Below are 12,028 nucleotides of genomic sequence, written 5' to 3'. Positions count from 1 at the left end.
ATAGATTAACTTGGAGAAAATTGGCTGATTGGCTTTTTAAATTTTTAAAAAAATTTTTATTGAAAAAAAGTAGAGACAGGGTCTTGCTATGTTGCCCAGGCTGGTCTTGAACTCTTGGGCTCAAGCAGTCTGCCCACCTTGGCCTCCCAAAGTTCTGGGATTACAGGTGTGAGCCACCACATGGGGGAAGGGGCCATGAGCTACAGAACAATTTTCCCCCTAGTGTTTACAGAAGGAATGCAACCCTGCCAATGCTTTTTTTTTTTTTTTTTTGAGATGGAGTCTCGCCCTGTTGTCCAGGCTGGAGTGCAGTGATGAGATCTTGGCTCACTGTAGCCTCAACCTCGTGGACTCAAGTGATCCTCCTGCTTCAGCCTCCCAAATAGCTGGGACTACAGCTGTGCACCACCACACCCAGCTAAAAAATTTTAATTGTGTTTTTTTTTTGTAGAGATGGGGTCTCACTCTGTTGCCCAGGCTGGTCTCAAACTCTTGGCCTCAAGTGATCCTCCTGCCTCAGCCTCTGAAAGTGCTGGGATTACAGGGGTGAACCACTGTGCTCAGCCCCTGCCCACACCTTGGGATTAGCTTGGTGAGATGGTGTCTAACTTCTGGTCTCCAGAATTGCACAATAAATTTTTGCTGTTTTAAGGCAAAAATAAATCTCATGTTCCCTGTAACTCACCAATCCCATTTTGAGCAATTTATCCTACAGAAATAGCCACAGTGGTATCCAACTGTTTACTCAAGAGAATTAATCACAGGACTGTGTACTGTGGGGTGAGGAGGGAACAAGAAATTCTTTGGTCTTGGTAGAGATGATGGTGCTGGCCAGAAAATGGAAGATTCATCCAGGCATGAAAAAAAAAGTTAAGTGCTTGCTCACTTCTATAGCACATATACTAAAACTGGAACGGCCAGCATGGCCCCTGTGCGAGGGTAAACACACATTTGTGAAGCATTCCATAGGGTGGGGTCATCTCTCTCCCATTTTGAATATTTATGGTTACTTTATCCATCATCCCTCTGTCTGACCTACCCTTCCATCTCCCATTTCCATATTTTTTTTTCCAGACAGGGTCTCATCCTGTTGCCCAGGCTGGAGTGCAGTGGTGTTATCAGAGCTCACTGCAGCCTTAACCTCCTGGGCTCAAGTGATTCTCCCACCTCAGTCTCCCTAGTATCTGGGACTACAGGTATGCACCACTATGCCTGGCTAATTATTATTATTATTATTATTGAGACATGGTCTCGCTCTGTCACCCAGGCTGCAGTGCAGTGGTGCCATCGTGGCTCACTGCAGCCTCTGCCTCCCAGGTTCAAGTGATTCTTGTGCCTCAGCCTCCCAAGTAACTGGGACTACAGGCACCTGTCACCACGCCTGGCTAATTTTTGTATTTTTTTTTAGTACAGTCGAAGTTTCACCATGTTGGCCGGGCTGGTATCAAACTCCAAGTGATCCACCTGCCTTGGTCTCCCAAAGTGCTGGGAATATAGGCATGAGCCACCACGCCCAGCCTATTATTTTTATTTTTATTTTTTTTTATTTTATTTTTTTTGAGACGGAGTCTTGCTCTGCCGCCCAGGCTGGAGTGCAGTGGCCGGATCTCAGCTCACTGCAAGCTCTGCCTCCCGGGTTCACGCCATTCTCCTGCCTCAGCCTCCCGAGTGGCTGGGACTACAGGCGCCCGCCACCTCGCCCGGCTAGTTTTTTTTTTGTATATTTTAGTAGAGACGGGGTTTCACCATGTTAGCCAGGATGGTCTCGATCTCCTGACCTCGTGATCCGCCCGTCTCGGCCTCCCAAAGTGCTGGGATTACACAGCCTATTATTTTTAATTTTTCTTTTTGGAGACAGGGTCTCACCATGTTGCCCACATTGGTCTTGAACTCCTGGTCTCCCGAAGTGAAACAACGTAAGTTGCCTTACAAGAACCTACTTTTTTTTTTTTTTTTTTTTTTTTTTTGTTGAGACAGAGTCTCGCTTTGTCGCCCAGACTGGAGTGCAGTGGCCGGATCTCAGCTCACTGCAAGCTCCGCCTCCCGGGTTCACGCCATTCTCCTGCCTCAGCCTCCCGAGTAGCTGGGACTACAGACGCCCGCCACCTCGCCCGGCTAGGTTTTTGTATTTTTTAGTAGAGACGGGGTTTCACCATGTTAGCCAGGATGGTCTCGATCTCCTGACCTTGTGATCCGCCCGTCTCGGCCTCCCAAAGTGCTGGGATTACAGGCTTGAGCCACCGCGCCCGGCCAAGAAACTACTTTCAAACACTTCGATGTGTAAACTTCTAGAGTAAGCACTGACATGAGACAGTTGAATTAGGGGCCATTTTCACGATCTTCTGTGCCATCTTGTATATTTCAGATTTTTCTAAGTGGGCATAAATTACTTCTAAATGTGAAAAAGTTTATTAAAAAACTACCCTCATGGCCGGGTGCGGTGGCTCAAGTCTGTAATCCCAGCACTTTGGGAGGCCGAGACGGGCGGATCACGAGATCAGGAGATCGAGACCATCCTGGTTAATACGGTGAAACCCCGTCTCTACTAAAAAATACAAAAAAAAACTAGCCGGGCGAGGTGGCGGGCGCCTGTAGTCCCAGCTACTTGGGAGGCTGAGGCAGGAGAATGGCGTGAACCCGGGAGGCGGAGCTTGCAGTGAGCTGAGATCTGGCCACTGCACTCCAGCCTGGGCGACAGAGCGAGACTCCGTCTCAAAAAAAAAAAAACAAAAAACAAACAAACAAAAAAAAAGAAAAAACCACCCTCACCCCTGCAGCATTTCCTGCATGATCTGGCCCTTTCACAGCCTTCTATACCCTGGCTCTCCCTTCTGGGGCTGGGGCCTGGCTGGAGCCCCTGGGTACGCTCTGCCCTCTTCCTCTCTGTCCCCAGCACAGCTCTCGCCTCCTGCTTGCTCACAGATCACCCACCCACAGCTCCATCTCTAAACTGGCCCTGCTTTCGGAGGCCTGAGCACGGGAGCAATGGGTTAGAAGGTCCTCAGAAAAGGGGATGGGGAAGATAGGCCTCTGAGGAGAGGCTTGCTCTTGCAGCTTCAGGCTGCAGCAGGGTTCCTGCCCCCTGTCCCAGGGAGCCCCTCCTGGGGTAACCACAGTTGCAGCTCCCCTCAATATCTACCTGTAACTTGTGCATAAACCAGCAGCTGGCGAGGGCTCCTTCCGAGAGGGCACCTGTTTTCTGAAACCATCCCCTGTGAAAATGCCCCTTGTTTTCAGAGTAGGAAGGAGAGTGCTGAATCAAGGGGCCCAAGGACTCCCCATTGCAATCTCCAGAAGCCGTGAACATCTCATACAGCAAAAGGGATCCTGCAGGTGTGACTAAGCGTGCAGGTAGGGGACAAGGTATGATGAGGGTCCTTAAGAGAAGGAGACCAAAGGATCGACTGGTGCCAGAGAGCTGGCAGCCTAGGCAGCCTAAAGAAGACGTGACTACTCATGGCTGGCTTTGAAGACGGAGGAAGGGATCAAGAAAAAACAACGTGGGCTGACTAGAAGATGGAAAAGGCAACAAAACAGATGATTCTCTCCTAGAGCCTTCAAGAGGAACCAGTCCTGTTAAAACCTTGATTTTAGCCCAGTGGGACCCATGTCAGAGTTCTGACCTTCAGACTATGAGAATAAATCTGTTGTTTCAAGCTGCCAAGTCTGTTAAAGCAGCAACAAGAAACTAATACAGTGCACTGGCGAGTCCCCAGTGACTGCCCGGAGATCCGGTGCTTCCCGGGGAGGCGAGTCCCCAGTGACTGCCCGGAGATCCGGTGCTTCCCGGGGAGGCGAGTCCCCAGTGACTGCCCGGAGATCCGGTGCTTCCCAGGGAGCTGACCCTTTGCCCTCCTGCTGCATGACCAGCTAACTATGGAGGCTGCGACCTGACCTGGAAGTACCCATGGCCTTGGCAACACCTGCTTGCAGCCCCTCTTCTCAGAGGTCCCCCTTGTCCAGCCGTGCTTGGAAAGGAAATCCCCTTTGTGTCTACTCAAGCTGGGACTGATGAGTTCCAAGGCCAGTGAGGCTGGTGAGTGATGTGGACGGCTAAGGAGCAAGGGAGGCTGGGGACCTGGGTTCTGGGGCAACAGAGGTTTGGCCATTCCGGGACCAACTGCCCTGTGGCTCCAGCTACTGGGCAGAGACAGCAAACTGCCTATTTCCCAACCAGCAGAAGCCAGAAATCAGGATTCTTATTCAGAAACTCTGTATTATGGAAGTGGAATTTATGTTAAAATTCTCACACACACGGAGGAGAAACGGAAGCCAGTCGGGCTTTCTGGGGTCTTCTGCCCTCCACACTGAAACCTCAGGCCCAGCCTCTGCACAGAGGGGTGGGAAGGCACAGCTTGTGAACACCCCCCTGAGGCAAGGAGGTCCCAGAGAGGAAGTGCTGTCATCCCAGGGCCATGTCGCGGGGAGGGAGGGAGCCTGGTGCTTGGCAGTCACCCCACAGGCACTGGTCACCCACAGAAAGGAACTCAGACCTCCCTCCAGGAGGCGGGGGCAAGGAGGGAGGGAGCAGCTCCTTTTCCTTGCACCCAGGTCTTTTGGGGGAGACCAGACCAGGGGCAGGGAACTGGCTTAGGACCCCCTGTTCACTCCGGCATCCCCTTCTGCCTCCAGAGTCTTCTACTGGTGCCCCAGAGGCTGCATCCAGGCCGCGAGAACAGCGAGGCCCCGAGTGACTGCGCCATGTGGCTGCTCATGGAGCCTCCGGCCGGTGGCCCTTGCGGTGGATGACCAGCTGCGACTTCCAGTCGAAGGCGCGGCCACAGTCACTGCAGAAGTGGCGCCGCTGGCCCGTGTGGCCCTTGCGGTGGATGACCAGCTGCGACTTCCAGCTGAAGCTGCACCCGCACTCCTCACATGGGTAGCTCCGGGGGCCTGCGAGTGAATGTCGGGGGTGGCGCGGAAAGGCCAGCTCCCCTTGCGGTGGCTTCTCTGTGCCTTCCCCGGCGGCTAGCCCTGGGGACTGCGCACCTGGCCCACTCGTGTGTGTCCGGTGGTGGATGACGAACACTGACTTCCAGTCAAAGCCGCGGCCACACTGCTCGCACGTGTAGGGCTTCCTAGGGGTGGTACCCGGCTCCAGTCTCGTCTCTGTGGGTGTGGGCTGAGTGGGCACTGGTGGTGTCCCTGGGCGCGCAGTGGGGGCAGGAGTGGTGGCCTCAGGCAGGCCCTCCCAGGCTGCAGGCCCTGGGCCCTGGGGCGGCTGGGCCTCTGGGCAGCCGGGTGGACCCTCACTCTCATTTCCTGGGGGCAGGGGCAAACCAGGTGAGTTCCGGCACTCGGCACCCCCTCCCTCAGGCTTGTGGCTGTGGCACAAGCTCCCATCCCCCTAAGAGTGGGTGGCTCAGGCTGGATGGTGTGGGGCACTCACCTGAGCGCAGGCTTCTGCAGACGCCTGTCCCCATGAGCAGCATCCCCAGCTCTGACTGGGCCTGTGCCTCTGGCTGGTGGGGCGGTAACCCTGCCCGGGTGGGGGGCACAGTTAGGCGCAGGGTTTGCATGAAGGAGGGGTGGGGTGGGTTCTGGCAGGAGACAGGGTGTTCCTTTGGAAGGTGGGAGAGCTGGGTAGGGCTGGTAACAAAGAGTCCCTGCCCAGCTAGGGTGGGTGCAGGCCCCAGGGAGGGGGGCGGGGTGGGGCTGGCTGGTCCTCACCCAGGGAGACCACCGTGCCGTACTTCTCCAGCATCGTATCCCAGTACAGTTCCTTCTGTGACCGGTCCAGCAGCCCCCACTCCTCCTGCGGATGTGGCCCATCACTGTAGGTGTCCTTCTACTCCTCCCCTGCCCTATCTGGTTCACATTCTTTTTTTTTTTTTGAGACGGAGTCTCGCTCTGTCGCCCAGGCTGGAGTGCAGTGGCGCGATCTCGGCTCACTGCAAGCTCCGCCTCCCGGGTTCACGCCATTCTCCTGCCTCAGCCTCCCGAGTAGCTGGGACTACAGGCGCCCACAACCGCGCCCGGCTAATTTTTTTGTGTGTGTTTTTTAGTAGAGACGGGGTTTCACCATGTTAGCCAGGATGGTCTCCATCTCCTGACCTTGTGATCCGCCCGCCTCGGCCTCCCAAAGTGCTGGGATTACAGGCGTGAGCCACCGCGCCCGGCCTAGTTCACATTCTTACTACCCGGGGGAGTCAGCAGGTTACCTATGCCTCATCTGCCCCTCCTGCTGAGAATGATCTCGAGGTGGGTGTTAAGTGCTAGGGTCCTCTTTCAGATCACCTGACCAGTGCGGCTGCTAGCTCTCATCCCCCTCCACTACCCCACCCTGCTGAGAGGGAGGGCCTGGCAGCATTACAGGGACCTGAGTGAGTTTATCAAGGAATGAACTCCCTGCTTGGGGGTCAGCTCTCCTTGCCTCCTGAGTCCCACCATCTGGGGCTTTGCTGGGTTGGGAAAATCATCCTGAGGGACAAGCTGTGGCAAGTCCAGGCGCAGGAAGGTGGCAGCTGTGAGGAGCCACAGCCAGAGATGGTGCTGGCTGGACGTGAGGACACTGTGGGAAGTGCAGCCTACCCACCCTGGCTCACTTTCTGATTGTGCCATGGGGCTGTGGAGGGAGCCTGGAAGGACTTCTCAGCCTTGAAACACATCTCAACCAGCAATGCTGCTGAAGCTCCCAGTGGAGCTGTTAGAAGCAGAGGAGCTGGGAGAGGAAAAGGCCTTGCTGCCCACACTTGGGAACCAAGTGATCCAGGTAGCAGGGGCCTCAAGCTGAGCTTCCAGGGCCAACAGGTGGCCTCTGAGGAAACCCCTGGGAGAGAAGGGACTTTGGGCATGTCCCAGGAAGAGTGTCTCCATCTGGTCTCAGGTGTGGGGGAGTCCTGCCACAGCTGGTCATCTTGTCCCCTCCCCAGCTACACGCAAACGTTCAAATCCCCAGGTTCTGGCTCAGGACCTCTGGGAGCAGCAAACCTCCCACCTGATTTCTCCGGAGGTGAGGAAGCCAAGCCCACCAGTTCCAGCCACTCTAAACTGCATTTTCATGGCTTGAGGCCCAAATCCTTTTTTTTTTTTGTTTTTGACACACAGTTTTGCTCTTGTTGCCCAGGCTGGAGCGCAGTGGTGCAATCTCGGCTCACTGCAATCTCTGCCTCCTGGGTTCAAGCGATTGTTCTGCCTCATCTTCCCTAGAAGCTGGGATTACAGGCGCCTGCCACCACTTCTGGCTAATTTTTGTATTTTTAGTAGAGATGAGGTTTCACCATGTTGGCCAGGCTGGCCTCAAACTCCTGACCTCAGGTGATCCACCCACCTCGGCCTCCCAAAGTGCTAAGATTACAGGTGTGAGCCACCATGTCCAGCCTCAAATCCTTTTCAATAATAGATCACCAGTCTGTCCCTCTGCCCCAGGGCCTGTGGAGGGGTACAGCTGTTACTCCACTTCTGGGCAGCAAAGAGTCACTAGCCAAGGAGCCTGGAAAACCACCAGGCAGAGGGCAGCCATGGGGACACTCCCTTCCCACACCTGGGGCCTACGCTTCCCACCTGGAGCGCTCACCTGAATCCTGGGAGGGTGGAAGGATGTGGAGGCTGCTGCTTGGTGTCCATGGTGCCCCTCAGGGGACTGCACTGCAAGTGGAGGGCTGGAGGGTGCTGAAAAGTGGGGCAGATGGAAAGGTGGTGTCAGGGGCTGCCCACATGAGCCATGGCAGACAAGGAAATCCTCTGCTGTGTGACATGGCACGTAGCCAGCCCTTGGCTCCTGCCTCCCAGGGCCCCATCCCAGACAGGGACATCCACATTCATTTCAGGAGTCCCGGCCTTGACACAACCTCTCCTGGGACTCCCACCCTAGCCAGGAGTGTCCACGCTTCCTCCAGGAACCTTCCATCCCGGGTGGACCCCAATCTCACCCATTTCCTGTCCATCGACATTGGGCTCCTCCTTCACACTGCAGCTGAGCTGGACAGACCCCTCTATTCTGGTGTCCTGGGGACCCTCTCCAGGGGACTCCACTGTCCCTGAGGGGTGGGGGCTCCCCAATGGTTCCTCTGTTTTCTGAGCTGCAGGGAGCACCTCCTGCTTCAGGATGTGGGCTGTGATCTGAGGAGAAGAAATAAGTCAAAAGGGTTCTAGCCAGGGTCTATCCCTCCAAGAAGCTGATGCCAGCCACACTCACCCAGCCCAACAGTTGCCCAGGGTCATGCTGTAGTCCTTCGACTAGGGCAGCGGCCTCCTCAGGACTGCCTGGCCGCTGACCGCGCACCCAGGCCTGGATCTCGGGAGGCAGTGTGCCCAGAAACTGCTCCAGCACCAGCATCTCCAGCATCTGCTCCTTGGAGTGTGCCTCAGGCTGCAGCCACTGGCGACACAGCTCACGCAGCCGGGCCAGGGCTTCTCGGGGACCTGCCACCTCCTGGTAGCGGAACCCTCGGAAGCGGAGGCGGGCAGTCTCAGGCTCCTCGAGGGCAGTCTCTGGGTCCATGAGGGGCAGGCATGGGGGACCCAGAGGGGATGGCATTTTTGCTCAAGGGGGTGGTCTTGGAATCGTCAAGATGGGCCTAAAGAAAAGGAAGGGTCAGAATGTCAGCCAAGAGAATCTGGCCAGGGAAAGGCAGACACCAGGCCCCGCCCAGGGAGCTGAGACCAGGACCAAGTGTACTCTGAGGCCAGAGGAGGTAAAGCCAAGAAAGCGTCATGGAAGGAGGAGGGTCACGGGAGCTAAACAATGATGGCAAATGAGGGCAGGAGGAAGTCTCGGGGACAAATGCTTGGACGCAAGGTGTCCAAGGAGCTTCCCGGAAATTGCAAACAGGTCCAATAGGTGACTGCTGGAAGATGACGGTAAAGAGGTGGAGAAGAACAGTCATCAGAGTTCCAGGGCCAGGCTGAGGAGCCACAGACAGTGCCTAGCCGAGGTGGGAGGAGAGTGGTCCAGGGAGGCAGGGGCTAGAAGGTGGAGCCAGGCTGTAAAGTATGGGGGCAAGTCTCCCTCCACAATCTCGGGGATGTTGACTGGGTGGGACCTCCCTTAGGACTGGCTCTGGGGAGGGGTCACGTGGGGCGTATGGGGCAAGGCAAGGGCCGATGTGGACACCGTGCTCGCTGACCACAGCGAACCGTGGATGACTCACACTGCCGGGACCCGTGCATGTAAAAACGAAAGGCAAACGCCAAGAAAAACGGGGCCAACGTTCCACGTTGCGTGAGTCGAGGGATGGCCACAGCATCCCGGCCCTGAAGGTCTGGAGTGAAACACGCCCACCTGGACTGGCCTGAGAGACCAGGCCTGATACCCGGCCTATCCGAGGGATGCTCGAACTTCGGGGTCTGTTTCCCAAAGGGGAAGGCAAGAGGGAGGTGTTCCAAGAGGACGTGCCCGGGCCGGCCCCCCGGAGCGGTGTTGAGGGGGAGGAAAGGCCCGTGTGAAGGCTGAGCCAACGCGCGGGGCCTGTCGGGAGGTGGGCGGGCCCCCAGGGCGCCGAGAGCAGGAGCTGTGCGGGCCCGAGGGCGGCCCCAAACCCTCCCACGGGGTGGAACGGCTGCGCCGCCTCTGGAAGCCTGCGCTCACCTCTACCCCGGAGCCGTTGCTGGGAGGCCGCTTCCCGGAAGCGGCGCCGCGCAACGCGGGGAGCCTTAGCCGGGAGTTGCCCCGGCGACGCCGCGCCGACCAATCTCTCGCCTGCACCGAAGGCACCACCCACGCCCTTTGAACTACGTTTCCCATGAGCGTCCGCAAGACAGGGGCGGCCGTGGCCCGCGGACTAGCATTTGCAGCAGCCGCTGACGCCTGAGAGGCGCTCTGTTCCTCTAGGAGGTGCCGCAGAGACCGCGTTATGTGGACTCCCTCCGCCCTGGGAGCAGCTCTCCCCATGCTGTAAACCCGCGCGTCTGTACAGTGCACCGGTTCCTATTGGCAGGTGAGGAGAGAGGCAGGAGGTTTTACCCAATCAGAGGGGGCGCTTGCTTGGCCCTCGCCGCTCCCACGCCATTTCCCGCGGGCAGCCCCCAGAAAACAGGGCATATCCGCCCGCCTCCAGCTGTTCCCATGGCAACCTTCAGGCGCGTTGCCTCGACTTCCGAAGAGGCTGGAAGTGGCGGCCCAGTGGTTTCCTGGGTCGAGTAGTTCGCTGGCGCTTGCTTCCAAGTGGTCCCGGGAGAGGCGGTGGTGTGGAAGACCACCCTGAGCCTGGGCTTTCTCCCGGCGGGAGGGTGCGAGGGCCGCCTTTGACCTGTTAAGCGCCCTGAGGAGGTACCGACGGTTGTGACCGCAGTCTCTGACGTCTTCAGATGTCAGTCCTACAAAGTTGGGGGCGGAAGTTTCCCTCCAGGCTGATGGGACGTGCTCAACTGTTTATTTCCCTTTTATTTAATTTGGGGAGCAGAACTAGACAGGGTGACACTAGTGTCTCCCAATAAGCAGTGTTAGTTTTCTGTATCTGTGGGGTCAGTTTTGCTTCCACACTTAAAGTGGCCGAGCCATGAATTATTCAGTCCTAAATTACACCGCCTGTTTTGGTTGCTTTGGATACCTGGGAATCCCTGCTGCCTGCTCCGGATGAAAAGCAATGGCCTTAATCGCTGATTGGAAGCACTGAGCATGTGCGTGGGTAAGACCTGTGAACTCGGAGCTTTCCAGAGGCGGCCTCAGGTTGTTTTTGGGGATGAGGTGCTTAGGTCTTTTTTCTGGGACTATGCGTAGTCTCAGAAAACAAAAAAACTTTCACCCTCCACCAGGTGGGGAGAGCAGTGGGGCGTTAAGGGCTTCTTCAGTAGCTGTTCCCCAGGCAGCTTTGTTATAGGTCTCCCGTCTCTGGGCTGCTGGTTCTCAGCCTTCTGCAGTTCTGGAGTCAGCCTGGTGGGAACTCTCTCCACTTCCCCATGCCGCCACGCAGTATTTGGCCTTCCCTAACGTAGTGACAGCTCTCATCCATGTCTAGCTTAGGCATGCCATTGCTCCTGACTCCTCTTTCACCATCCTCATACTTGTGGGTTTATGTGTTTTAAATACTCCCCTCTGGTTTCAGTGGATTTCTGAGCCCACTGAGATGCAGGTGTTCAGTCTGACCTTTTGACCTAGAAGCCCGGAGATACTTTTACAGTCACTACCTACTCAAAAGTAAGAGCAGAGAGGGAGGTTGGAGGGAGGTCAGCTGAGGGGCCAAGACCTGCGTGGAGGCGGGAGCCTAGGCTGGGGGCCACTGACCAGTCATGGGTTTGGGGAGGGGGAGATTGGAAGAGGGTGGACAAACTGAGGGACAACAGGGGCACAAGCAGATACGGAAAGGAGCCTGATGGAGGGAGGAGGCTGGTGGGAAGACAAGGTAGGGCACTGAGCCCAGCCTGAGGGGTCAGGCGGGCTCAGGGCAGAAACTTTGTTCAAGAAGCATCTATCAAAGGCACAGAAATGATTTCATGTAACTCTCTGGGTATATACTTGACAGATGCTTTTGCTCCTGACTCCCATGGGCTCCCCCAGAAAAGTGCTCTTTCAGGCAGGGAAGGGTTATTGTCTGCATTTCACAGCTCTGCAGACTTAGTGGGGGACAATGGTTCAGGGACCTACTGGGATTCTGGTGGCCCAAGTCTTGCAGGCTCCGGGGGCGCTGGGTCCTGTGTGTCTCCTCACAGGTGGAAGAATCTGGCCCCAATATCAAGTAAGTGGGGCCTGAGTCTGCTCTTTGTGTATAGGGCAGGATAGCTGCAAGATTTTGGAAGATGAGATGGAGTGCCCACTGGTCTGGAGGCAGCCTTGCAGGGTCACCACATGGCCACGCTCTCTATCTCAGCAGCAGAAGGGACACAGCCCCTGCCTTGGTTTCTCCACCTACCATCCTCCCATTGCCAGGATCCACCAGGACTCGTTTCCTAGCCCAGCTGCTGCTCCAGGCAGCCCCACTCTATCCCATTTCATCGAGCTCCTGGCTCCCACAACCCCACCTCTGGCCCTGAAAAGGATACAGGTATCCCACTCCCTCCCTGGGCCGCAGACAGGCTGCATCTCTACTCTGTGGCCTCTTGAGGGTACCCAGGTTGAAGCCAAGTCCAGGAACTTCTGTGATGACGACAA

General features: G+C 56.5%; 2 protein-coding genes across 8 annotated transcripts in view; one reads left to right on the top strand and one right to left on the bottom strand.

Annotated features, from left to right (window-relative positions):
* SLC27A5 (solute carrier family 27 member 5) overlaps window positions 1-10,459 on the top strand; it is a 36,745-nt gene extending 26,286 nt beyond the window's left edge. For both annotated transcript variants that reach the window (XR_006694438.3, XR_006694437.3), the window contains exons 9-10: window positions 3,238-4,036; window positions 4,633-10,459. The gene's annotated coding sequence lies outside the window, so the exon portion shown is untranslated. The remainder of the gene's footprint in view (window positions 1-3,237; window positions 4,037-4,632) is intronic.
* ZNF446 (zinc finger protein 446) lies at window positions 4,197-11,632 on the bottom strand. Of its 6 annotated transcripts, none has more exons than XM_005590607.4 (7): window positions 9,905-9,975; window positions 8,138-8,519; window positions 7,872-8,061; window positions 7,517-7,611; window positions 5,671-5,755; window positions 5,390-5,479; window positions 4,197-5,262 (listed from the first exon to the last, which is right to left on the bottom strand). In XM_005590607.4, the coding sequence occupies exons 2-7, from the start codon at window positions 8,477-8,479 to the stop codon at window positions 4,712-4,714; spliced, it is 1,353 nt and encodes a 450-aa protein (XP_005590664.1). In that variant the 5' UTR covers window positions 8,480-8,519; window positions 9,905-9,975; the 3' UTR covers window positions 4,197-4,711. The 6 variants fall into 6 exon arrangements, with proteins under 6 accessions (XP_005590664.1, XP_005590663.1, XP_005590662.1 ...); XM_005590606.5 differs by lacking the exon at window positions 9,905-9,975 and adding an exon at window positions 9,530-9,843; XM_005590605.5 differs by lacking the exon at window positions 9,905-9,975 and adding an exon at window positions 9,224-9,571.
* Window positions 11,633-12,028: the final 396 nt, after the last annotated feature.

The sequence above is a fragment of the Macaca fascicularis genome, chromosome 19 (assembly GCF_037993035.2).
Source record: "Macaca fascicularis isolate 582-1 chromosome 19, T2T-MFA8v1.1".
Classification (NCBI taxonomy): domain Eukaryota; kingdom Metazoa; phylum Chordata; class Mammalia; order Primates; family Cercopithecidae; genus Macaca; species Macaca fascicularis.
Note: the sequence above shows the minus strand (reverse complement) of the source record. Positions and strands in the feature narration are given on the sequence as shown.